The sequence below is a fragment of the Doryrhamphus excisus genome, linkage group LG18, assembly GCF_037039965.1.
Source record: "Doryrhamphus excisus strain RoL-2023G ecotype Guam linkage group LG18, RoL_Dexc_Guam_v1.1, whole genome shotgun sequence".
Taxonomy (NCBI): domain Eukaryota; kingdom Metazoa; phylum Chordata; class Actinopteri; order Syngnathiformes; family Syngnathidae; genus Doryrhamphus; species Doryrhamphus excisus.
The window spans coordinates 16136953-16164579 of NC_136374.1; the positions used below are offsets into that span (position 1 = coordinate 16136953).

Consider the following 27627-nt stretch of genomic DNA (forward strand, 5'->3'; position numbering starts at 1 on the left):
GGTTATATGAGCTAAGACTCATGCTAAGTAACACTTTGCAGTAGCAGCAGTAGCAGACGAGGAAGAGAAGGTCGTTTCCAATGCAATTCAACACTTTGCGGTTCCGGCTGAGATTTTCCTAAAGTCCCATGATGCTCCTCAAAGATGGTGGTTCCAGGGTGTGTGGGGTGTTTTATATGTATCCTGAGAAAGGGTGTGCGTTTTGTTGTGTACTTGCCCGAGAACGGAGGGCTTCCTTTTCCAACCTCTCTTGACCAGCCCACGGCTCTCCTGGGTGAGTGGCTGAAGGTGTGGATTTAGGACTTTAGTCTCTAACTGGTAACAGGAATGGGGTCAGGGGTCAAGTTGTTGTTGTTGTTGTAGAGCTTGTTGTAGTTTCCGTCTGTACACAGTGTATTTACACTCCACCGCTCGCACACGCTCAGACTCCTCTTTGTCCAGAATGACCAGGAAGTTCTGGAGCTCCGGGACAGAGAACGCGTGCCACTGTTGAGGCAATAAATAGTAATGGATACAGTATTATTTCTTACAAATATTATTAATATATCATTTTATATTATTCTTCTTTCAGGGGTCGCCACAGCAAATCAATCTCCTCCATCCAACTACCCTCACGTCCTCTTTCACTACATCCATAAACCTCCTCTTTGGTCTTCCTCTACCTGGCAGCACCCTTCGACCGATATATTGTATATAATGTCCCTCTGATGTACTCCTTCATGATCCTATCCATCCTGGTCACTCCCAATGAGAACCTCAGCATCCACATCTCTGCTACCTCCAGTTCTATTCACTATCTCTCCATGTCCCGACCATCTCAGTCTGGCCTAAAGGACTTTATCTCCAAGGACTCTAACATGTAATGTCCCTCTGATGTACTCCCTCCCTGATCCTATCCATCCTGGTCACTCCCTCAGCATCCACATCTCTGCTACCTCCAGTTCTATTCACTATCTCTCCATGTCCCGACCATCTCAGTCTGGCCGAATACCGACTTTATCTCCAAGGACTCTAACATGTAATGTACCTCTGATGTACTTGTTCCTGATCCTATCCATCCTGGTCACTCCCAATGAGAACCTCAGCATCCACATCTCTGCTACCTCCAGTTCTATTCACTATCTCTCCATGTCCCGACCATCTCAGTCTGGCCTAAAGGACTTTATCTCCAAGGACTCTAACATGTAATGTTCCTCTGATGTACTACTTCCTGATCCTATCCATCCCGGTCACTCCCAATGAGAACCTCAGCATCCACATCTCTGCTACCTCCTGTTCTATTCACTATCTCTCCATGTCCCGACCATCTCAGTCTGGCCTAAAGGACTTTATCTCCAAGGACTCTAACATGTAATGTTCCTCTGATGTACTACTTCCTGATCCTATCCATCCCGGTCACTCCCAATGAGAACCTCAGCATCCTCATCTCTGCTACCGCCTGTTCTATTCACTATCTCTCCATGTCCCGACCATCTCAGTCTGGCCTAAAGGACTTTATCTCCAAGGACTCTAACATGTAATGTTCCTCTGATGTACTACTTCCTGATCCTATCCATCCTGGTCACTCCCAATGAGAACCTCAGCATCCTCATCTCTGCTACCTCCAGTTCGGCTTCCTGTGTTTTTGTCTAGACCAAACAACATGGCTGGTCTCTTTTCATTTTAGCAGAAACTCTTCTATCACACATCGCTTTCCTCCACCCGTTCCATCCTGCCCACGCTTCTTCACCTCCTTATTTTATATTTTTATAATTATATTACAGTAAGTATACAGTAATTGTGATGTTTTTGTGCTTTCTCACCTCCACTTCTCCAGTCTCATTTTCTTTGAGGACAAAGCTGAGCTGCTCCGGGTCAGGTCCTGCTATCAGTCTTAAAAGTAGAGGACGTTCACACAGAGGAAGCTTCTGGAAAAGATCTAAATGAGGAAACAAAAAGGTCTAATTTCTGTTTTTCCTGTGATGGAGTCGATGTGCCGTCCTCTCTTCCTCACCTTGTCCATCACGATGCGTCTGCCTGTACAAGGCAAACTTCCGAGGATTGTCCAACACCATGAACTTCTTCAGCAAGCCCTGGATGACCTCTCTTGTTGTGGTCATGGAGCTGATGTGCAGCTGCTTCACACAGTCACATGGAAGGTAGAAGGAGGTTCTGTCCTCACCCTGGACGCAGTCTTGGCCCTCTAATGGGGCTCCGTCGGGGCCTCTCAGAACCCCCACCGGGCTTGTTGCGTCCACAGCGGGCACTGTGACCGGCCGACTGAGCCTCAGGTGGACCTTAATAAAGCCGGTGTAGGAGCCGTCTGAAGCCTGGAACACACGCATACAAAGAATGGAGAATCCAGTGTTCACTTGCTGCCTTTCTAATATAATTTCAGTTTTTTTTATTTTAAAATTAATGTAAATTAAAATTAAAATTAAAATTAAAATTAAAATTAAAATTAAAATTAAAATTAAAATTAAAATTAAAATTAAAAAATTAAAAAATTAAAAAATTAAAAAATTAAAAAATTAAAAAATTATAAAATTATAAAATTAAAATTAAAAAATGATAAAATTATAAAATTTTAAAATTAAAATTAAAATTAAAATTAAAATTAAAATTAAAATTAAAATTAAAAAATTAAAAAATTAAAAAAATAAAATTAAAATAAAAAATAAAAAATAAAAAATAAAAAAAAATAATAAAAATAATAAAAATAATAAAAATAATAAAAATAAAAATAAAAATAAAAATAAAAATAAAAATAAAAATAAAAATAAAAATAAAAATTAAAATTAAAATTAAAATTAAAATTAAAATTAATAATAATAATAATAATAAAATAATAATAAAAATAATAAAAATAAAAATAATAAAAATAATAAAAATAATAAAAATAATAAAAATAAAATTAAAATTTAAAATTAAAATTTAAAAATGTGTCACGTACCAAAGTACGAAGTACAGATTACTTACCAATTAATTACTTGGTCAAAACCCACGCCTACAGGGAGTGTTATGGAGTAATGTCAGCTCACTCAACACTTACCAGTTTCATGCCATTCTCTGACACTCTGGAATTATATTCTTCTATCCTGGTCTGCACATCTTCCTCCGGGATGTCTTTTACGCTGCCCTCTTCTTCCTCCTTTGCATCACTCCTCTGTAAACCAGAAGAATCAAAGTCAATTAGGGTGAAGTACTCATTTTAGCCAGCAGATGTCGCTGACTCCCATATGGACATCAGCTTCTTTTACCTTGCATAGTGCACTATATTAACAGCAAAAAGTGGATTTAAAGGTGAATGAGGGGCCATGTTTGGCTAAAACACACTCAGCATCATCTCATTGGACAATCCTCCCGTCACAGCTGATTAGGAGTCACTTCTCACAATTTCTGCTCAAAATGGGAACAGGAAACGTTGAAGCAAGCAACTGACTCATTCGGCATCACTGCACGGGGATATTGACCACGCACCATGTTTCTCACTCGGTAGGAGGAAGTGGTGGAGGAGGAGGTGATGCGGTATGGAAGCAGCAATGACAAGAAGAAGAAGCAAGGGGTGAGGTGCAGCAGAAAGAGCGAGGAAAAAGGGTGAGGGATGACGAAAGAGCCGCTGCTGCGCAAGCCTTAGCAACACACAGTTTGACTGGGTTATTTATAGTACAGTAGGAAACATCCCCTCCATCTTATAATATTTTTTTTTCTTCCTTTGTGCATATGCATTATCTGGGGCACAGAGAAAGAGAGAAAGAGAGAGAAATGCAGGCCAGGCATCACTTCCAAAGGGAAGTCCTCAGGTTGTGTGCGGGAATCTCTCAATAGAGAAGCTGAGTGTGTTTGCATATAAACAAGCGCAAGATTGCTTAGAAATATGAATGCACCAAAACAATAACAATACACAGACTTGATAACATTGTGACATCATTCCAAGCTACCGTGTGCAGACTATGTTTATTATCGTAGTTGTAGATTACATAATGTGGAGTACAGATGAAAGCGCATTAAGGTTTTTACATCATAATTATATCGATAATGAACGTGAATACACCCCTCGCAAGGGACACTGTAGCTACGGATATACAATCTAACCTCATTTTGCAATTGCCCCAGTTTTTATGTGATTCGGTTTTCCACAAAATATGTCATTCCTCGTCATCAAGAGTCTTCATTAAAGTTAATGGGATGTTAAATCTTTATTTAGCCATTTAATTCATGATTTATTTATTTTTAATTATTATGATTTATGATTTTTATTTATTTAACTCAAATGATTCTCTTTTTTTGTTGGGATTTACATATTTCCTAGGAAAAAAAAGTGCTTTGTTTCGAACTTTTGGTGCGAATTAATAACACAGAGGTTTCAACTGTACTTTTGAGTAGTCAGTGACAGTTTATATCTTTTATATATATTACTTATTATTATACAGAAGCCAGGCAACGACATTTCGTTGGCAAATTTCACTGCTGTGTTATTGTGCAATGACAATAAAGAAAGTCTATCTATCTATCTATCTATCTATCTATCTATAGCAAGGGTCTCAAACACGTGGCCCGCGGGCCAAATGTGGCCCGCAGGACACTAGTTTGAGGCCCCCGCCTTGATATGAAAGGTTAATGTAAAGTTTGATATGGATGCTGTATGGTATCATGTACCCAGAAAAAATTATCACGTTTGATTAATGTTCATGTTAAAGGTTAAATAACTGTTAATAGTTATCCTCCCTATCTGTGTGGAAGTGGTAAGTTTTTGGCTATTTAAGTTTAAAGGAAATAACTTGAAGGCTACCGTTTAGGTGGCTAGCTCTCTAGTTTGCGAGTTAGCATGTGTCTCAAGACCCTGCAGTTGCGCAATATGTTGTAAATAAAAAAAGAGTATAAATGTGACTGTAGTCGTGTTTTGTCATGTCTACAGGGCTCTAATAATGCTTTGTTCATTTTAATCTGAAAAAAATAATTTGTCTACTGGTTTCTTAAGTTTTTATTATTTGCCGTTTTATTATTATATTTATTCATTTATTTATTACTGATTGATTATTTTCTTTATTCTTGATTTGTTTATTTATTTTTCATCTTGTTTTGTGTAGAAAAATAAAAAGTAAAATATTTGAGAACAGTGGAATGTTTTATCACCGAAGTTTTTCTTATTTTTTTGTTTTTAATAAATGTTTTTTTTTTTTTTTTGGGAAAACCTGATGCGTCCCAGTCTCACCCAGACCCGAGCTCCAGTGTCCCCCAAGTAAATTGAGTTTGAGACCCCTGATCTATAGTATAGTAATTTAGTAGTATAGTACAGGAAAACCTTGTTTTTGACCATTTAAATACTGTTTTTCTCATTATTAGAGTCCCATACACATGAAATAACACCCCTATAGTCACTTTTAGACTTGCATTATCCAATATAGCAGACATGATAAGCAATAATAACTCAACACGTCGGCATTGGGAAAGATCCTTGTTGTTGCAGTATCTCATAACATAATGCGAGCCTCACTCGGATGGCATAAAAACAACCCACTGTGACGTTTGTCACCTGATTGGTACACAGGGCAGCCAATCCGACATACATATAATATCACATCAGTAAAATAACGAACACTGCTGCCATTATTGTGTTAAGTACCAAAAATAACTGATATAAATAAAAGACTGCCTTCTGGCATGTTTTGTTATAGCAAAATAAATGACGCAACACGTACGTTAATTGTGCAATTGGCTCATAACTTTGACCCAGAGATGCTAAACATGCTACTAAGAGTAAACACAGGAAAGCATATACAGTTTCAGCATATACAGCATATACAGAGTGTTTCTAACCCTCATATCCGAGTACAATCACTAGTATCGGTACTAGCTTTATATATGTTGAATTTCATTATGCATTTCTTGTATTGGATTGGATTGAACAGCAAAAGTCAACTGGCATCGAGGTCATACCATTTAGTATTCGACAAATATTTCACGTCTTGCGAGACTTTAGCATGACTCATGAGTTTTTATCTCGGTGAGCATCAGAGGTATTTTGTGACGTAGTACGACTCCACCATAGAGCCGCCAAGGTATACATTTAGTTAAGTTACAGTAGGTAAAAGTGATTTATGTCACTTTAAATAACTTTAAATTATTAAATTATTAATGGAAAATCGTAGCTGTCGTATTCTCAGGCTAAACTAATTATGCACGTTCAAAACAAGGAGTACAATTACACAACAACATATTGTTGGCATATTTTAAAGTATAAATATGACAATATTGGACTCCTGCAAGAATAATCAGGACCTTTCATGGGACATTAATGTCAACTGTTTACGTAGGCGGCGTGAACGGTACAATCAAGGGCTAAGAAAAGCATGTGAGGAATACGAAGGACTTGATACGCATCTGAAGTTCCTCCCAAGTCAAAGGCGGGTGGTGCTGAAAAAGAACCTTGCAGGAATTCCTGTGTTTGTCTGAGCCTCTAAATGCATCACAGGCACTGCCCTGCATTTCTGTATAGGAGTGAGAGTTATTAAACAATAGTTTTTGTGTACTGAGGTCCTCTGATTGAGGGGTCATAAATATCAAAAATACTTCAATGACTGTCATATCATATTGTGTTTTAATATTGCATCAAAATTGACTGCAACGACACCTGCTCTGCGGCTCAGACATGGCGAGTGCACGCCAGCCAGCACGAAATAGCAACAGCACATAAACACGTACACTAATGTACGTCACACACGGTTACGCATGATCCTTGGCTATGCTAAGACGTGTGCCAGAGTTAAGTTTCATGATTGTATGTGGAATTTTATGACTCAAAAATGTGCATATTTAAGCAAATTAGCGCAAAATTAGCACGAACCGTATATAAACAAGACATTCCGAAGGCATATTTAAAGATGTTGCGGTGATGTGTAGTATTCTACACTGGTCACTAGCAGTCAGTAATGTTACTGTAAGGTAGATACACAAGCACCAAACCTGATCCCCGAAACAGCATGATTTGATTGCAAGGTTTTAATGATTTAATGATTTTATATTATATCCATATTTTTATTTTTATATGGTATAGAAAATTATATATATATTTTTTATAATTTTTTGTATATTTTTTATAATTTTATATATTTTATAATTAGATATATAATTATTATATAATATATTATATATTAAAACCAGGGTTCAATTCCGGGTACTCCGGTTTCCTCCCACATTCCAAAAACATGCTAGGTTAATTAGCGACTCCAAATTGTCCATAGGTATGAATGTGAGTGTGAATGGTTGTTTGTCTATATGTGCCCTGTGATTGGCTGGCCACCAGTCCAGGGTGTAGAAGACAGCTGGGATAGGCTCCAGCACCCCCTGCGACCCTCGTGAGGAAAAGAGGTAGAAAATGAATGAATGAATTTTATAGCAATGGACACTGGTGCACTGTGTACAAGTGGTGAGCATGTGGGCCTCACAGTCAGGACATCAAGTGTTTGAATCCGTGTGGAGTTTGTAGACCAAAAAAAATGCACTTTATCTAAATGGTCCATATGTGTGAATGGTTGTTTACATGTGGTAGTCTACATGTGCCATGTGATTGACTGGTGACCAACCCTAAACATGACAAGTATGTAGGTATTAAAAAATGGATGAGAATATAAAAAAAATGAAAAAAAATGAATTCATAAAAAATGAATATGATGAGTTCATGGCACCCCGACAAAAAGATGTATGGAAATTCCTACACACAACACACTCACAAACATCTTTGCATATCTCCTTTTCATATTCAAAGGCATGTGAAAGAAGTGTGCCAGGATACGCAATCATGGCACCCGCTTCTGTGGTCACATGATCTAATGTCATTTACAACCATGTCCCTCAGGCGAGTGGAGACAACATGCTTCACCAGATGACAGCACAGTTGAGACCCAAAGACCGATGGCAAAGGCAAAGTGATGTACATGTTTTAGGGATGGTAGCCTAAATGCATGTTACGTACACGCTGGAATCCATAAATATCAAAATTCCTGAAGCCAAATAAAAAGCAAAACACATTAAAATAATTAATTAATTAATTAATTCACTCATTTTCTACCGCTTAACCTCACAAGGATCACGGGGGGGTGCTGGAGCCTATCCCAGCTGTCTTCTACACCATGGACTGGTGGCCAGCCAATCACAGGGCACATATAGACAAACAACCATTCACACTCACATTCATACCTATGGACAATTTGGAGTCGCTAATTAACCTAGCATGTTTTTGGAATGTGGGAGGAAACCGGAGAACCCGGAGAAAACCCACGCATGCACGGGGAGAACATGCAAACTCCACACAGAGATGTGGAATCAAACTCGAGTCCCCTAGCTGCGTGGCCTGCGTGCTAACCACTCGACCACCGTGCAGCCAATACTGAATAAAGTGACTTCCAAATTCCTTTATATTAAACCTTTAACATCACATTACTTGCAGTTCTGGAATATGAAATGATAAAATTTTTAATTACAAAGATATTTAAAAAAAAAACAACCTGACCGGGTCATTTTTGACCCACTTATGGAAGGTTGGGGTAGTAACACAAAAACAAAAAATTCTTAAAATGTATAAAAGATAAGTTAAAAATGTGAATGGCATGATATCAAAAACATGTTTTTTGAGGAATACCTGCAATATGAAATGATAAAAAAAATTTAATTACAAAGATATTTCAAAAAAACAACCTGACCGGGTCATTTTTGACCCACTTATGAAAGGTTGGGGTAGTAACACAAAAACAAAAATTCTTAAAATGTATAAAAGTTAAAAATGTGAACGGCATGATATCAAAAACGTGTTTTTTGAAGAATACCTGGAATATGAAATGATAAAATTTTTTATTACAAAAATATTTCAAAAAAACAACCTGACCGGGTCATTTTTGACCCACTTATGGAAGGTTGGGGTAGTAACACAAAAACAAAAAATTCTTAAAATGTATAAAAAACAAGTTAAAAATCTAAACGACATGATATCAAAAACATGTTTTTTGAGGAATATCTGGAATATGAAATGACCGGGTCATTTTTGACCCACTTATTATGCATCTAAGGGTTAAACGTGTTCTATTTGCGACTAAAGAAACAGTGCCTCTGCTGGTTGCAGCCGAGTAGTGCCCTCTAGTTTGATGACAACAAATAGAAAAATGAATCCTTCAACATAATTGTACTAAAAAAAACTACACAGCAGGAAGTTAGACGGTAGTAACCGGTCAGTATTTTTTTGCAGTTGTCAGTGAATAAACGTGTACTAGCAAAGTATACGCATTATGTCTGCTCCACTAAGTCAAATTGAAGTGCAGTACCACAGCGCTGTAATGTAGTACCACAAACAAATGTCAGGCTGTGTGTACAAGCTGATTAAATAAAGTGTTGCTATGGCAACTATAAAAAAAATCGGCTGCTCTGGAGTGTTGTTTCCACAGAAACCTCTCTCTCCCACTCACAGACGAGGGAAAAACCTAAAGCTAAAATGTCGGCCTTTATGTTTCCTACGGAAAAGCATCATTTTAAATAAATGACGTATGAAGTGATACGATGCATCAAGTATGACGGACAACTTCAATAGGACGCTGGACTACAGCATCCTAACCAGTTCCTCTTCAAACTTCTGCTTTTCAAACTCAACCAAAAAGCCAATATCCAGAAAAGTACCTTAACATAAAGTACCTTCACTGAGTGCTTTGGTTTGCGGAAGAACGAAGTCTTGGCTGTGAAGAAAGTGAAGTCTTCGCTCTCATCGTCCAGGCTGCAGTACCCGCTGCTCATGCTGTTACTGCTGGTCATGGAGGGGGTCGGTTCCGTGTTGACAGTCATGGAGAGGTCTGGCACGCTGATGCCTTGATCTTCAAGTCCCGTTACAAGTAGCCTAGATTATAGTCCCAAATGTAACGCCAATGGTGGGTTGGAGACCAGGAACTCTTAGAAGCAGCATCGATGTGTCACTTCCTATACGGATGTCTCGACGCCATATATGCACCTGCATACATGAACAATATAGGACGACGTAGCCCGAAGTGTCATGGAGTCACTTTCCACCCGGGTGTCAAGTTAAGCCACCTGACAGGTACCTGCTATACTCGCAACGTCGCCGTCACAAAGGCGCGTACGCGATACCACATCCTGTTGTCTTCCTGCGATGATTCCGTTCAGCAGCCTCTCAGATCCGCCGCTGTTTTTTTTTTTAAATCAACGGGGGATCCACGCCGCCTTTTGAAAGCATCGAGTCGTACCTTCCTCGCATCTGCACGCGTCGCCTTGGCAATGCAACCGGAGAGCGATGCCTAGTACTCCGTCTCCGTCTTTCTTTGCACCCGTTTCCCTTTCCCCCCCCTTGCTCACTCTCTTGTAGCGCCTTGCTCGACCATCTGTGGTTATCAGCCCCAGAGCACCCTCCCCCTTCTCTTTCTCACTGCGGAGCACAACCACTTCCTCTAACAGAGAGTCAACTCTTTTACATACTGAACTGCAGTGACGGGGAACCATCTATGCTGAGGAAGATGGCTGTCCTATGCAAAGAAAAGAAAAATCCACAAAAATGGAATATGATCGTTCCTTTATTCTGGAACTGGGACTCAATGGTGACTAAAATGAAATTACCATATAGTGAATGATTATGCAGGGTTGGAGATTAAACTGACCTCTGATCCATTCAGTCCGCCGTCTAACTGCCAGTGACCCCCCCTCCTCCTCCAAGGGTGTGAATTCCCCAGACGGCGCTAGTATTGGATGTGCAAATGTACTCCACATCTACACAGATAATGATTTAACAGGACGCTATGCTATACGCTTCTATTTGGGTATTTAGCAGACCTGTTTTAAGACCCAAACGCCTGGTCCCGACAATGCAAAAAGAGGTGATGACGCAACTGTCCGCGAATGCATTTTACTTCAGAGCAATTTTAAGACATAAAAACGGCCACAAGGTGGCAGAAGTGTGTTTGATACGAGCTTGGCATGGATCAATGAGCAACTGAAAAATGACACATTCTTAGGAATTGTGTTTTCTTTTAATTGTGGTAATTGTTTTTAATTCTGTAAAGCACTTTGTGTTGCATGACTTTGCAGGAAAAGTGCTATACAAATAAAGTTGATTTGATTACACAATAATTTAATATTTGGGCAGGCAGATGGCTCGACGGGGGCGTCCAAACTTTTTCCACCGAAAGCCACATAATAAAAAAAAGCGACTTATAAATGAAAAAAAGTGTTTATGTTACATAAACACTGGACACTGTTTATGTTTATTTTTTGTGTAGCTGAATAAGCATTGTGTTAGCATATCTTACACCTATTCAGCCTGTTCTCTATTCTTTTATTGTTAGAACTTGCCTTCCAAGAGGACGTAATGTCTGTTTTGGTTAAGTAGTTTGGAAAATAAATTACCCGAAAAAAATGCGACTTATACTCCAGTGCGACTTATGTATGTTTTTTTTCTAACTAATTATGCATTTTTGGCCGTGTGTGACTTATACTCCAGAGCGACTTATGTATGTTTTTTTCTACCTAATTATACATTTTTGACCTTGTGCGACTTATACTCCAGAGCGACTTATGTATGTTTTTTTCTACCAAATTATACATTTTTGACCTTGTGCGACTTATACTCCAGAGCGACTTATGTATGTTTTTTTCTACCAAATTATACATTTTTGACCTTGTGCGACTTATACTCCAGAGCGACTTATGTATGTTTTTTTCTACCAAATTATACATTTTTGACTTTGTGCGACTTATACTCCAGAGCGACTTATGTACGTTTTTTGTACCTAATTATAAATTTTTGACCTTGTGCGACTTATACTCCAGAGCGACTTATGTATGTTTTTTGTACCTAATTATAAATTTTTGACCTTGTGCGACTTATACTCCAGAGCGACTTATGTACGTTTTTTGTACCTAATTATAAATTTTTGACCTTGTGCGACTTATACTCCAGAGCGACTTATGTATGTTTTTTGTACCTAATTATAAATTTTTGACCTTGTGCGAGTTATACTCCAGAGCGACTTATGTATGTTTTTTGTACCTAATTATAAATTTTTGACCTTGTGCGACTTATACTCCAATACTTATACTTATACTACTAATACCTATTAGGGTAAAGTGTCCACGTGTAAAATGTCCAATGTCTATTTGTTGTAAATTGTGTTTGTTTTTTATAAATTTTGTGTCGAGCTGTTTAAAAAATAGCAAATGTTCAATAAAAATACACACACACACACACGACAAGTACGCAACCCACACATAAAGGGTAACCGCATACTTGCACACTACTAGCTTTACGACAACAATAGCCCTATAGATCCTTTTTCTGCTGATGCACACACAATAGAAATCCGAGACAACACACAAACAATGCACACACACACACACACACACACACACACAAACAGTAAGGCAGAACCATAAAAGCAGCAAAGCAGATAAGAGCGAGAGGACTGCAGGGAAATAAAATGGCATCTCCCTTTCTACTCTGCAGCACCAGGGAGCTGTACAGTACATCCGGCTGATTAAACAACATTGAAGTCATTGGGCGGCATTGTGCCTATACATAACATATCATAAATGAAGGACCACCGGTCAGTATCGGACGATATCAGTGGAAAAAAATCACAGTATCGATAGCGGCGGATGCGGCTGCAGGGGCCAGAAAATGCGGGCAAACCTCAAGTTTTTCGTGAATAATGTGAGAAGACTATAAATAAATACATTGTGAAATACAAAAATGTGAGATATCAGCATTTTGTTCATGTTTTGAGCGGAACATCCCTAATTATGACACATTTCAGTGCACACGTGATAGCGTGAGTGCATTTTGTTCACGCTTTGTAAAAGTCAAGTGTTACCTGGCTGGCTACCAGGGTTCTAAATGAGTCCAACGTGCCCACCGGCTGCTGACATTCCGCTGCAGCTCCATGTGGTCGTGCAGCCCTCGCTTGTGTGCATGTCATTTAAGCATGCGTGTTGCGTGTTATGCATGCGTGTTGAACCACATCGTGTGTGTGTGTGTGTGTGGGGGGGGGGACTGCAGCTGGGAGGCCAAGAGGGTTTTTGCACACGCGGAATAGATGAAGTACTTAAAGAAGTGTCTGTTGTAAATATGAGATCAGGATGTTGGAGTGTCTTATTTACATTTTTGGGGTGGGGGGTTGGAGGGGTGATTATGTAAACGTGTGGGCTGAAGAAATATTGATGTAATGTGCATGTACCTAATCCCGAATTCACACAAACCAGTGACCCAATGATTTCTACTACAACAGGGGTGTCCAAACAGCTGTACGCTAACCACTCAACCACCGTGCATCCACCGTGCAGCCTTGCGGTACTATTCATTCATTCATTCATTTTCTACCGCTTATCCTCACGAGGGTCGCGGGGTGTGCTGGAACCTATCCCAGCTGTCTTCTACACCCTGGACTGGTGGCCAGCCAATCACAGGGCACATATAGACAAACAACCATTCACACTCACATTCATACCTATGGACAATTTGGAGTCAACAATTAACCTAGCATGTTTTTGGAATGTGGGAGGAAACCGGAGTACCCGGAGAAAACCCACACATGCAAACTCCACACAGAGATGGCCGACGGTGGAATTGAACTCGGGTCTCCTACCTGTGAGGTCTGCACGCTAACCACGGTACTATTATTAATGGAATTAGTACCATGTCATATATACAATCCAACTTAAATGGCCCCGGGCCACACTTTGGACACCCCTGCACTAGAATAGATTCTTTAATCAAAATGCTTACTTTGTCTTCTCCGGTGGAGCGGTGGCTTCTGGAAAACGGAGTTTCTTCAACTTCCTTGGCAGTCTGGTTGCAGTCGAGCTGAACCTGTCTCTCACAGTCCAGGTGGCAGGTGTATGTGCAGTCTGATGAGTAGAAACAAGTGTTAGTGAATATGGAGTTGATAGTTAGGTTGTAGGGCACTCCTCCGTTATGGTGGTTGGTAAAAAAAAAACTTTAGAGAAAGTGACACAGCTTAAGAAAAATAAAGAAAAACATTTTTTTGAAACATACAAGTACACATACAAAACACACTGTAGGAGTCAATGCAGGTCTGCACTAAAATTGAAAATACCCCGTTTTTTTTTGTACTTAAAAATAGGCTGTAGTCAACCATGAAACATCCATCCATCCATTTCCTACGCCGCTGGAACCTATCCCAGCTGTCTTCTGGTTACCCTGGACTGGTAACCAGGAAACTGTGATTATTCATTCATTTTGGAAAAAGCATGATCATAAGGGAGCAATGTTGGGACTTTTAAGTGTTAAAAAAGGTTCTTAGCAGCCCACAATGTAAGTGAGAATATATATTGGCCTGGACATAGTTATATATATTTTTTTATATTTACTTTTTTATAATTATATTTTTCATATTATACATAGAAAATGTGTGTTTCAATGCACATTTAATAAAGATGACTTTAGTTAAGGCTCACTGGCACATTTTTTTAAATCACTAAGCTGCTAAGCTGCACTTTAAATGGGAACAATAGCTCCATCTAGTGGAGGATTTCACACTTACACTCAAGGCAGCTCACTTGCAACCATGACAAATTGGCAGGGGCGTCACTAGGTTCTGAGGACAAGGGGGGCTTAGCCCCCTGGAGATGCACAGGATATGAATGAATGAAAAAAAATCCAAAAAACAAATAATGAACAAGAACCGGGATATAACTTTCCCACTTTTGGACAGATTTAGTAGTGATACTTAATTGTTTTAGGCCACCATTAAATGTACACAAGTACTCAAGCTCAAGCTCTGCAACCATTCTGTCCAGTGGACAGTGATCAATGATATAATAATCATTATTATATTATTAATTAGCCTATTATTATTGCTATCATGATTATTCTTCTGATTATTATTACTATTAGTAGGCTAGTATTAGCCTGCTTATTGGCTTGCTTATTAGCCTGCTGTTTCCCTATTATATGGAATTTGTTAGAGATTTTTTTTGTAAAAAAAAATCAATAAAAAAATTTAAAAAACAATAACAAAATTTTTAAAAAATCAAAAAAAAATTTTAATCAATAAAAAATATACAATTATTTAGGGGGTCTGAAGCCCCCCTAAAATAGGCCTAATGACACCAATGCAAATTGGTATCAACATTGTTCTTTGCAGAGAAAAAATGCCTCTAAATAAATAAATATTGCTTCCAACTGACCACACTGTGCAAAGACGTGTACTACTGTATGGTATAAACCACACCATACAGTACATAAAACCCCCCGCTGTCCACTTACACACATACATACGGGGCACCAGAATAGAAGCCCTGGCGTGCATGACCAATTATGGTTTACCGCTCAGCTCGAAAAGAACACATTTACATTCTGCTCCGAAAACATCCCCAAAATAAACATTTTTTATGTGTTTGTGCTTTCACAAACTTTATTGTGGCCGGAGGCTTTTCGATAAACTCAGCTTCATATCTCACGCCTTCGGTCACACAAGATGGAAATGCTTGCAAAAATAAAAAACTTAGCGGCTGTAACCATAGCAACAAGATATTCTGTCATTAACCGGTGAAGATAAGTTGAATATAAATAAATGACAATTTATGCCACAATTGCAGACAATATTAGTTGGTTTCTGAATGGTACAACCCGACGGGTTGGTATCATTGTGCTTGTAGGGGTCACCGCACGAGGTGTCGGTTTGTGTGACAGTGATGGCTGATGGATGCAGCATCTTGCTGACAGCAGGGATGTGGAGAATGCAAACCACTGTTTAGAGGTCAGTGTGCAAAGACAGGAAAGAAAGGAAACGGGGGAAAGGAAGGGAGGATATCATTTCCTGTCTCAATGCCCTTTTATTGCATTTTAGAAATAATGGAACATCCCAAAAAAAATAAAAGAAGACATTTTTTTTTTAATAAACACAGATCTTTCCATCATTAGATGGTTGGTATTATAATCACGTTCTGCAGCAGGGGTCTCAAACACGCGGCCCGCGGGCCAAATGTGGTCCGCAGGACACTAGTTTGAGGCCCCCCGCCTTAATATGAAAGTTTAATGTTAGTGCGGCCCGCGCAAGTTTGATATGGATGCTGTATGGTATCATGTACCCAGAAAAAATTATTACATTTGATTAATGTTCATGTTAAAGGTTTAATAACTGTTAATAGTTATCCTCCCTATCCGTGTGGAAGTGGTAAAGTTTTTGGCTATTTAAGTTTAAAGGAAATAACTTGAAGGCTACCGTTTAGGTCGCTAGCTCTCTAGTTTGCGAGTTAGCATGTGTCTCAAGACCCTGCAGTTGCGCAATATGTTGTAAATAAAAAAAGAGTATAAATGTGACTATAGTCGTGTTTTGTCATGTCTACAGGGCTCTAATAATGCTTTGTTCATTTTAATCTGAAAAAAATCATTTGTCTACCCACCAACTATATGTGGTTTAAGTTTTTATTATTTGCCGTTTTATTATTATTATTATATTTATTTATTACTGATTGATTGATTTTCTTTATTCTTGATTTGTTTATTTTTCATCTTATTTTGTGCAGAAAAATAAAAATTAAGATATTTGAGAACAGTGGAATGTTTTATCAGAGCTTTTATTGTAGAAAATCGGAACCAAAGCACTGAAAAAGTTTGTATATTTTTCTGTTTTTAATAAATGCCTGATATATATGTATGTTAGAGATACCTCACTGCTGCCCCCATGTGGCAAACAACAGTCCAAGCAGGTTGAACAGTTGCTGCAGTAATACATTATAATCTCAATCGTCAGCGTTATCGTCGGCTGACTCAATCCCAACCCTGGGAGGAGCATCATCATCATCATCATCATCATGACGTCACGTCTGACTGTTGAGTGATGTGTAAGGAAAAACACCCGGAACATTTTCCTTTCCGACACCCCCCCCCCCACCCACCCAATGCCGCCGTCAGCAGTCACGGCTCACCACACAGCCACAATATTCCCACCATGATAAGATCCAATCACAGCAGTACAGGATTGTATTACGTTTAAGAATAAATGCTTCAAGAGTGCAGGTCTCTTTGACTGTGTGTTGTGGGTTGTGGGTTTGACACTAGTATCGGGTCTTTGTGGGGTTTCTGGGGAAAGTACAGTTGTTGCGCAAACAATTAGAGAAAGGGGAAGAAAGTTGACATAAAACACAGAAAGACCAGTTCTGCTCACCTACACTTAGGTCAAGTTTTCTTTGACTCTTTATGGTGTGAGTGTTTTTATTCTTATGTTTCCCATCACTCTAAGTACTTATTGTTTATAATCTTATTTAACTCCTATTCAAAAAACCATCATTTTACAAAATGGTTTTGTTAATTTCATTAACAGAACCGTCGGCCTGATTCATAGCCGACCACTACCAAAGCAATTTATTTTAAAGTTACTATTAAAATGCAAATATGCAGAGGAGCGACTCTTCAACGGTAAATAGACTAAAATGACTCAAGATGTCGAGCCCTAAAGACGTAAGAATTAAGGCTGCTTTGTTGTGGGTCGCGATGGTACACGGACCTCAGCTGATCTTTCGCCACCATCACTCTTTCCCGCATCCCATCATTCCAGTCTGACTGCTTTTAAACTGACACCGCCTCCAGATAGAACGAGGGCCATGATATAGATGGAGAATGACAAGAGGAATGGAGCTCCACACAACGAATAGGAGTGTTTCAGAACACTCACTGGTCACAACATTAGGTATGACGACACAATTTCAGGACACCCAGTTGGTGTGCTCTACTGCTTTTCTTTATATAGCTCCATCGTTGAACTTTATTAAAAAAAAATATACATACTGTGACATGCAAGTGTGTCAAAGGCAAATAAATAAATATAAAACAGTGGAACCTCCAGTGATGACATCACAACTGAACAGAAAATGCAGTTTTTAAGTTAAACTTCACTAAAGAGAGGAAAATAAATCCACACCTTCATGGTCCTGTGTCTAAAAAGTGATTAAAATAAATCAAGATCTATAATTTTTGAAAAGCTTTGGGACTCCAGCAAACCACAGTGAGAGCCATTATCCACAAATTGTGAAAACATGAACAGTGCTGAACCTTCCCAAGAGTGGCCGGCTAACCAAAATGAATGAATGAAAAGAGTGCAGTGACAAGAGGTCACAAAAGACCCCACTACAACATCCAAAGAACTGCAGCACTCACTTGCCTCAGTTAAGGTCAGCCTTCTCATCCAAGAGGTCATAAAAGACACCACAACAACATCAAAAAAACTGCAGCCCTCACTTGCCTCAGTTAAGGTCAGCATTCTCATCCAAGAGGTCACAAAAGACCCCACAACAACATCCAAAAAACCTCAGTTAAGGTTAGCATTCTCATCCAAGAGGTCACAAAAGACCCCACAACAACATCCAAAAAAACTGCAGCCCTCACTTGCCTCAGTTAAGGTCAGCCTTCTCATCCAAGAGGTCACAAAAGACACCACAACAACATCAAAAGAACTGCAGCCCTCACTTGCCTCAGTTAAGGTCAGCATTCTCATCCAAGAGGTCACAAAAGACCCCACAACAACATCCAAAAAACCTCAGTTAAGGTTAGCATTCTCATCCAAGAGGTCACAAAAGACCCCACAACAACATCCAAAAAACCTCAGTTAAGGTTAGCATTCTCATCCAAGAGGTCACAAAAGACCCCACAACAACATCCAAAAACCCTCAGTTAAGGTTAGCATTCTCATCCAAGAGGTCACAAAAGACCCCACAACAACATCCAAAAAACCTCAGTTAAGGTCAGCATTCTCATCCAAGAGGTCACAAAAGACCTTACAACAACATCCAAAGAACTGCAGCCCTCACTTGCCTCAGTTAAGGTCATTGTTCTCATCCAAGAGGTCACAAAACCAGGCCACATACCAACAGTAAAATATGGTGGTGGTGGTGTGATGGTATGGGGCTCTTTTGCCGCTTCAGAACCTGGAAGATGTCTGCTGTCCAAAAAACCTTGAAGAAGAATGTCCTGCCATCTGGTCGTGACCTCAAACTGAAACCAACGTGGGTTCTGCAGCAGGACAAAGATCCAAAACACACCAGCAAGTCCACCTCTGCATGGCTGAAGAAAAACTCAATGAAGACTTTGGAGTGGCCTAGTCAAAGGACTAAGCTGGAGCTTATCCCGGCTGACTGGTCACCAGTCAATCACAGGTCTCCTATTGTTATTCAATAATAATAATAATAATAATAAAAACAAAGCTAGTGGTTACCATAGACTTTTCCACACTTTTCCACACATAGACTTTGCACCCACTGAGTGTATTGTCCACGTGTGAAGTGGACGGCACTCAGCTAGTCTCTGTGGAGGCTGCTAAGTGGAACATTTCAAGGCATACATATCTCTGATTTCACAACCGTCTCCTCTAGTAGTTTCTTTAGAAGCCTGAGGAGTCGGTATGTTTTTGTTCTGGACAAATCTCCCGTTATGTGGGATCCGGGGATGGAAATCATTGTTTTTTTTATATATATATCGTACAGACAGACAGTCGGCGTGGGACAGAGATAGGAGCGGAAAGATGGAGATTAGCCCAGTTCCTCAGGTCATGGAGGATGCCTGCATGGCATTAGATAGACACATGATGGAGACACCTAAAAAGGATTGTATTGTTTTTTTTTTCCTCCGTATCTGGCTAAAGAGGGAGGGGTGAATCTGTGGCTTGGCGGCGCTGACGCAGAAGCAATGCTGTTAACACAGTCACTAATGATGTCTAAATGGGGTCTTATGAAGGAATAAAGCAGATTTGAGAAGCTTTTAGCCCGTCTGATCCCATCATCCTATCATAGCTCATTTGGAGCAGCTATCCATATTCTCCATAGAGTTAATGCAGCCCATCCCTTAATCTATCATAAGGAATTACACCCATGCACTTACTTCCTGTTGCTTTAATAAGCACTGACCTACCCATCATGAGATAGCAAACGCATGTTTTTTGAATTCAGCTGCATTACTGCATCATCTTCTTCCCAGTCAAAGCCGCCATCTGTCTGCTCACAGATGCAGACTTTAGCAAACAAACACAAGAAGAATTTATTATGTTTGTTTGGAAAATAGGCTTTTTTGATGCCTGGCCTGCAAAAAGATGGAGTGGTTCTTGCAGGGGGAAGCCATCGCTTTATTCTTACTTGTGTTCTTTTCACAGTTTAACATCAGACAGTATCAATAATGTTAAAGCATGACCACTTGAATGGATATTTAAGAAAATGCCATTAAAAATAAAAAAAACACTGATATGCATGCCTGGTCATTAGTTGGTAATGTCGCATTATGTCTTAAAATGTCTTAAATAAAAAATAAATTTAAAAAAAGCAACACAGACCTCTGATCCAATACTTCATCCACATCCCCGGAATAAGTTTTCAATGCTCCCAAAACTCGGAAATTCTGGAGAAGTGTGTGAATTCGGGCTGTAACTAAGAATTAGTAACTAAATTATTTTCTTAGTCGACTACTCTGCAGCTTGTTGTTTCCAGCTTACTTTTAATAAAATAATCAGATCGACCATTGATGGGCCAAATCGATGTGACAGTTCATGTTTTGGTTGGAAATGTTGATCCCTGTTTTTCCAACGTCGAAGTTGATTTGTTTTTCCTAAAGCACAAATACAAGAAATAGTTCTGTTATCAAAAAAATAAAAATACATTTGAAAGGCTTAAATCAAAGAATTCATTCATTTTCTACAGCTTATCCTCACGAGTGTTGCGAGGGGTGCTGGAGCCTATCCCAGCTGTCTTCGGGTGAGAGGCGGGGTACACCCTGGACTAGTGGCCAGCCAATCACAGGGCACATATAGACAAACAACCATTCACACTCACATTCATACCTATGGACAATTTGGAGTCGCTAATTAACCTAGCATGTTTTTGGAATGGGGGGAAGAAACCGGAGTACCCGGAGAAAATGCAAAACATGCAAACTCCACACAGAGATGACCGATGGTGGAATTGAACCCTGATCTCCTAGCTGTGAGGGCTGCGTGCTAACCACTAGACCGCCGTGCCGCCCCCACTTGAACCAATCAAAGAATAATTAAATTAATTAAATTATATCGCAAAATAGTTGTTGATTAATTGGACAATAGATCAATCATCAATTAATTGTTAAAGACTTCAGTCAGTCAAATTCGACAGAGTGTCTGATTGATGACCGTTGTTGCACATTTATCGAAATTAATGACTATTACAATACGTATCCGCTTCCTTGTCTTCTCCTAACTGCAAAATGCCAGCAATGGAATCAAGATGGTGATGTTTATCCCATCAGCCATTGTACCATAAAGTGGTACCACTTCCACCTTGATATAAGTACACAGTACATACATTTGGAACCCAACAATAATGCGTTCAGTTTAACCGTAACGTTGCGTGTTTTAAAAGCGTTAGTTCCCACAATGCTTAATGAGCTTATCCATACAAGATAAATCAGAGTACAGCTTTAAGCGTTTCACACAGTTATCGCTTTTACAGATGTTTAAATATTCGGGGGAAGTGTCCTCCTGTAGGGCAGTGCAGCCTGCGGTGACACCGTCCTTATAATTACAGTTTGGCACATTAGCATCAAAGCACAACGGTAAAACCGCATCATCCCATTTCTATGTAGGAATCATTGATTGACCAATCGGGACGATTCTGTGTAGTCACCATGTCTAACCACTAAAGTCACCAACAGAAGTTTGGAGAATTCCCCTAAAGTAGCACCAAACCAAGAACTTTGTCTGTGACGGGATATAATTATAGGATGCAAAGGAGGATTAACTGGGTTTCCTTACTGGGAGCACCATCTAAAAATATCCAGTATCTTCCGGCGGTAGCTTGTGCTTATTGATCCCCATTTCTAAAGGCTTCTTGAGGATGAGGCGTGACATCACTAAGGTGATTCATGTTTGCTTTTCGGGTCTTATCAGACTTGCACAGTAGGGGGGGCGGGGGCACGCTCATCAACGCCAAAGATCTGCTGCAACATCTTGATTTTCTTTAGCAGTCTCCCGCTGGTAAATAAATCAATAAAACCGCAGCATTCAGTCGGCTACAATTTGTGCAAAGGCTGATCAGGATATTTGGTAACATGGGAAAAGATTGATTCTCGTACAAATATGAAATTGTATTGAATTTTTAGGATAAATTTAGTTTGTTCTGTATCAATGCACACACACACAAAAAATTGAGGACTTGGGTAGATTTGCCCGCATTCTGTTTACTCGATAATGGTGCTGATTACAGCACATTTATACTCTTTGTCCGGCCTGTTCAGTCATGGTGGGGGCACACAAAAGCAACCAGCTGCTACACAAAGTGAGCAGCATGACCAGCAGCAGAGACGGGGGATGAAGTCTACAGAAACCAGTTCAGAGATCAACCCATCCAAATGTTGCGTATGAACATATTTTGCAAACAGGTTTCCTCCACATAAGCAAAAACTGTCGAGTCATCGCATTTTTCAGTACAACCGAACTGCATGACCTCATCGTACAACTTTTAACTCATCATTTGCTGATGTTCCTCGTACCTGAAGTGGGGAGCAGGGACCCGTTGGAGGCCGATCTGCGGAGGATCCTGAGGCCGTCGCTCCAGGATCGGGACTTTGGCAGCCGCTTTAAAAGTCGTCCCAACCGCTTGGACACCTGCCCAAAGCAGGCGCTACCGGCCGCCCCCTCCGAATCCCCCCTCACCTCCTCCAGACGCAGAGACACCTGCCCCAGAAACGCGCCGCCCACCCTGACACCGTCAACATCTCCCCCCGCCGCTCCATCCCCGTCCCTCGGTTCCTGCCCCTGCGTTATCTGTGCCATGGATGTAGCATGGTGGCACCACCGGGACGGCACCGTCCCGTAACCCTCGCTGGCCCTTCTCTGTGGCCTGCCCCTGCCCGCCTGGGGGCTGCCCCAACGCCGCCAACCCCCCCATTGTCCCACTCTGCCATCCCAACGCAGCCACTCTGCCACCGGTGCCACGCTCCGAATAAAGAGCCCCCTCTGCGCTCGCTCTGCCACCCCTCCAGCGGTACTCCTCACCCCTCAAATGCTCTCTCGCCTCCCCCGCTAGCCTTCTCACATATAGCTCGCAACTCCTCTGCTCGCGTCTGCGGACCACGAGGTGAGACTTCTCGCTCCGTGGTCTGGTTTCTGTGATATCAATGTTCCTGTCTCGGTCTGTACTGCAGCACCCACACTCTGCAGTGCCGAGCAGCCGGCTTAAAGAGACAGACACCCCCACATGTGATCTCCGCTTCACTGTTAATCACCTCGCTTTCTCTCGCAGCAGCAGCAGCATTCACCTTTTTGCTTGTTGCCTTACTCTACATCAATCAAACCGTACGTCACCTCAAAAATTTGCAACATATTCAAGGTCACAATGACACCTCGAAAATTGTCTAAGGTCCAACAATTCATAATATAATCAAAATATTCAGGAAAATGCCTCTAAAGCCTTAATGTTGATGATTTTCCTGTGTTTCTTTACTATCAATAAAATAAACCCCCAGGTAGCATGTTCTGCAGTCCCACTATCACCTACTACCAAGGGCGATCTAATTATAGAATCCTCCATATTGAGCCGAACAGACTAAGGACTAAGGAGGCCCCACAGTCTTTTTACTTGGAACAAATCCCTTATCTCCTAACCTCATCTTGTCATTTCCAATGTTAATTAGAAGAATGGAAAGTAGTCCCAAGTACACTTTCATTCTGACAGTGTTTTCTTTGCAAGTGAAGGAATGTTTTTAAAACGAGAGACCAAGGACAAAACGGAGCTAAAGTAAAAAAAAAAAAAAACAATAAAATAAAGGTTCTACAGCAAGTTCAGGTGCCGACTGCATACTAGACTGCACTGTCACACATAGAGACCACATTGTTACATTTTTATACTCAGTATAGTTACTCCAGACTCCATTCACTGTGCAATATCAAGGCTCTAAATCAGGGGTCTCAAACTCAATGTACCTGGGGGCCACTGGAGCTAGGGTCTGGGCGAGGCTGGGCCGCATCAGGTTTAAAAAAAAAAAACAAAAAAAAACAACGCATTTATTAAAAACAGAAAAATAAATAAAATTTGCTTAGGTTCCGATTTTCTACAATAAAAGCTCTGGTAAAACATTCCACTGTTCTCAAATATCTTACTTTTTATTTTTCTACACAAAATAAGCTGAAAAATAAATAAACAAATCAAGAAAATTAACAAAGCATTATTAGAGCCCTGTAGACATGACAAAACACGACTATAGTCACATTTATACTCTTTTTATTTACAACATATTGCGCAACTGCAGGGTCTTGAGACACATGCTAACTCGCAAACTAGAGAGCTAGCGACCTAAACGATAGCCTCCAAGTTATTTCCTTTAAACTTAAAAAGACAAAAACTTACCACTTCCACACGGATAGGGAGGATAACTATTAACAGTTATTTAACATGTGACGGGATATATATATATAGTGGCCGCACTAACATTAAATTTTCATATCAAGGCGGGGGGCCTCAAACTAGTGTCCTGCGGGCCACATTTGGCCCGCGGGCCGCATGTTTGAGACCCCTGCTGTAAATACAATATATTATGTTCGATGTGAAGTACTTCTATAATGCCTCATATTAACTCACTAGCAAGATCTCATAGTGTATACATTGGTCATATATTCCATCTCATTTCATATTATCTGCATACTGTAGTTGTATATAACTCTGGGTAAAATTGTTCTTGTTTGTTTATGTTATATTTAATTGGTTGTTTATATAGTTTAATTTTTTATATTGTGTATTTTTGTACTGCTTCGCTGATTCTGTACTGTTGCTGCTGTGCAATGCACATTTCCCCACTGAGGGACGAATAAAGGCATATTTTATCTTATGTAAGAGTGATGCCTGGATACCATGGCAACTCTTGGTACTAACAAGCACCATATAAAGTTATGTGTGGATCGTTTTAATAGAACAAAACAGATGGATGTCATGAGGCCAATTTAGAATTAGTTTCTCTGGTGAACCTGCCATTAAGTAACTCATTGCTTTGCACTCTTTTTTGTGTAACACTCCAAAATAAAAGAGGCTCTAAAAAGGGATGCTAAGAAAAGAAGAACGTGAGAAGAATTTCAAGTAGTTTCACATTCAACAGGAACCTAACAATGTGTTTGGAGTAAGGAACATTTTTTTTTGCTTTTTTAAATAATTTCTGCTGTCTTTTTTAAAATCTACTCTATTGATACGATAAATATAAACACTGCTGTACATACATACACCCCATTAAAGATTTACAGGTGGTAAATAGCGGCAGCACAGTTCCGTCAAAGCCTTAATTAATTATAAATCTGTCATCGGACTCAGTCTGCCATCCCTGTAATCCCAGTCTCTCCATCCATCAGACATAATCCCAGCCAGGAGACGCACACAGCAGAGATTAAACTGGCTGCAACCCCCCCCCAGTACCTACTCTCCCATCCTGTACTACATATATACATACAGTATCCACATATACAGAGTTCACATTTCAGCAAGTAATATTATGTTATGTTATGACGATATACTGTCAAGACTAAAGCAGTCTTGGGCTGCATGAGTGCCGCCAGTAGTAAGGAGCTGTGGTTCACTAAAGGGAATCAGGCTTGACTACTGCCAAAGAAGCTACAGACAAGTGCATTTTCTATGGCTGTCAGTTTCAGTTTTTATAAGTACTTCTTATTTTGGCTGCTACTGCAAATCCTCTCAAATACATAGCAAAGGGGGGTCGGAGTGAAGTGAAGGGATACTACAAAACAAAGTCCCGCGCAATGATTGTTTAGGGTTGCAGCAACTCGCTAGTCTTGACTCCCTGTTATTTCATGGGTGTAGTCCAAAGCCGAGCTAGTATGCATGTGCAGTTTCTATTTCTGTTACACATACAGATACCCAGAAATGTTTCTGTGGCGGTATCCTGCACAAAACCTGAGTGGGACTTTTTTCTCTTGGGTTTAAAACTCCAGAACTTTTTTCATTTGTTCCCAAAGAAACTCATGACCGACAGTAATCGCCGCTCTCGCTTCACTGGGTGGTCTCTCGCAGATGAAATCAGACAACCCTGCATGCAGTGCTGCCCACACTCGAGCTAGGCTTTGCTCGCCTACATTCGGATCTCTTGTATCGTAAACACGCACGTCGCATCGCTTGCAGGCATTATCGCCACAGAAGTCACATGTGTACATCCACTAAAGCCAATTAATATGTTCAAACGTTGACCCCACTGGCTTGAGTCAAGGGTGTACAGGTGGGTGTGATGACAATGTCAACGTCACATGACCTGGTGAACTGTTTTTGGAATGCAAAATTAGTCAAAATGGCAGAATACAACCATTTGTCCTTGGTTTTTCTTTAAACAAGGGCGGTAAATCCAACAGAGAAAGAACAAGAAGGCAAAGCTGCAAGGACAAGATAATGAGCTTTTCTGTTGGCTGTGGAGCAAAATGTCTGCTGGCAACAACTCACTACTTTGTTATCCATCATAAGATTAAGATACACTGAACATGAAGCAATGCAGGTCATTTTCAATACTAAAAACACTCAATACTGCAATACTCACTTTGACACTGGAGGGCCTGCGCAGTGATCTGGCGACTGCATGCGTCACACCAGTCCTGGGTAACGGCCTTGGCATAGAACTTGTGTCCCTCTCCCTTCTCGGATCTCAATTTGTGTTCCGAACCCTGCGGGAAGATGGCCCAAGCCTCTCGGCGGGGAGGCTCCGTGCGGACCAGCCTCACCACACCGCTCCTGCCCTGTGTGAGCCGCTCCAGTGGAGGACCACTACTGTCCTGTTTGGTTGATACCGAGTTGGAGGTCTGTTGGGGAAATTCCTGCTCCGCTGCAGACGACGTGTTTGTGGATACATTCAAGGTGGGACTCTGGAGGGAAGACCCGGTTTGGCCATTACCACCAGCAGCCGCGCTGTGGTTCCGTTCAGCGGTGCAGTCCGTGATGACAAATCCGGGGTGGCAGTCTCTTCTGGCGGGAGAGCGCCAGTCGGAGCGAACGCTCTCCCGGTCCGGGCTACGTGGCGAAACTCCTCGGCAGCCCCCGGTAGGCATCCCGCTTTTCATAACCGTGTCTCCCTCCGGTCCTGCGGGCAAACGACACGTCCTGGCTTGCTCTTGAGTGGCCACAGAACTGCAATCACCGGCGCATCTCCTAAACATCATTTTCTCCCACGAAGACTTCCTCGGGAGGGTGATTTTCTTCCTGGCGCCGGCCGGTTTAAAGACCCGCAGCAGCGGCTCAGAGTCCGGGTGCTGGCCCACCACGCTCGCGGAAGCCATCGCGTCCCGTCCTGCGAGATGTTGCGTGTGTTGTTGGTGCTTTGATGTGTGTCAGTTGTGTTGTGTTCCGTGCCCTGAATGTCAACTCGGCTCACGCCTGACACCAGCAGCGTGTCGCCGTGACGTCACTCACGGGCGCGCTCCCTTGAAAGACGAGCACGCGCCTCTGGTCTTCAAAGGACTTGACTTTGTAACGACTACTTATTGTTGACAAAGATAAACGGACGCCTTCTGTTTGTTGAAGTACTCTTGCATCAGTACAACAGTTGAAAGGCAGTATAATAAATACTAGGCATCCAGAAAATATTCAGATGTTTTCCATATTTTGTATTTTGTTGCTTTTTTTTTCTCCATATTCTACACAATA

At 40.7% G+C, this 27627-nt stretch overlaps 1 protein-coding gene across 3 annotated transcripts; it reads right to left on the reverse strand.

Annotated features, from left to right (window-relative positions):
- rassf5 (Ras association domain family member 5) lies at positions 1 to 27460 on the reverse strand. Of its 3 annotated transcripts, none has more exons than XM_058055126.2 (6): positions 26528 to 27460; positions 13751 to 13872; positions 3032 to 3145; positions 1994 to 2309; positions 1803 to 1918; positions 1 to 486 (listed from the first exon to the last, which is right to left on the reverse strand). In XM_058055126.2, exons 1-6 carry the CDS (start codon positions 27258 to 27260, stop codon positions 334 to 336), a joined length of 1554 nt encoding a protein of 517 aa, XP_057911109.2. In that variant the 5' UTR covers positions 27261 to 27460; the 3' UTR covers positions 1 to 333. The 3 variants fall into 3 exon arrangements, with proteins under 3 accessions (XP_057911109.2, XP_078654580.1, XP_057911111.2); XM_078798454.1 differs by lacking the exons at positions 13751 to 13872; positions 26528 to 27460 and adding exons at positions 9661 to 9970; positions 10062 to 10314; XM_058055128.2 differs by lacking the exons at positions 13751 to 13872; positions 26528 to 27460 and adding an exon at positions 9661 to 10314.
- Positions 27461 to 27627: the final 167 nt, after the last annotated feature.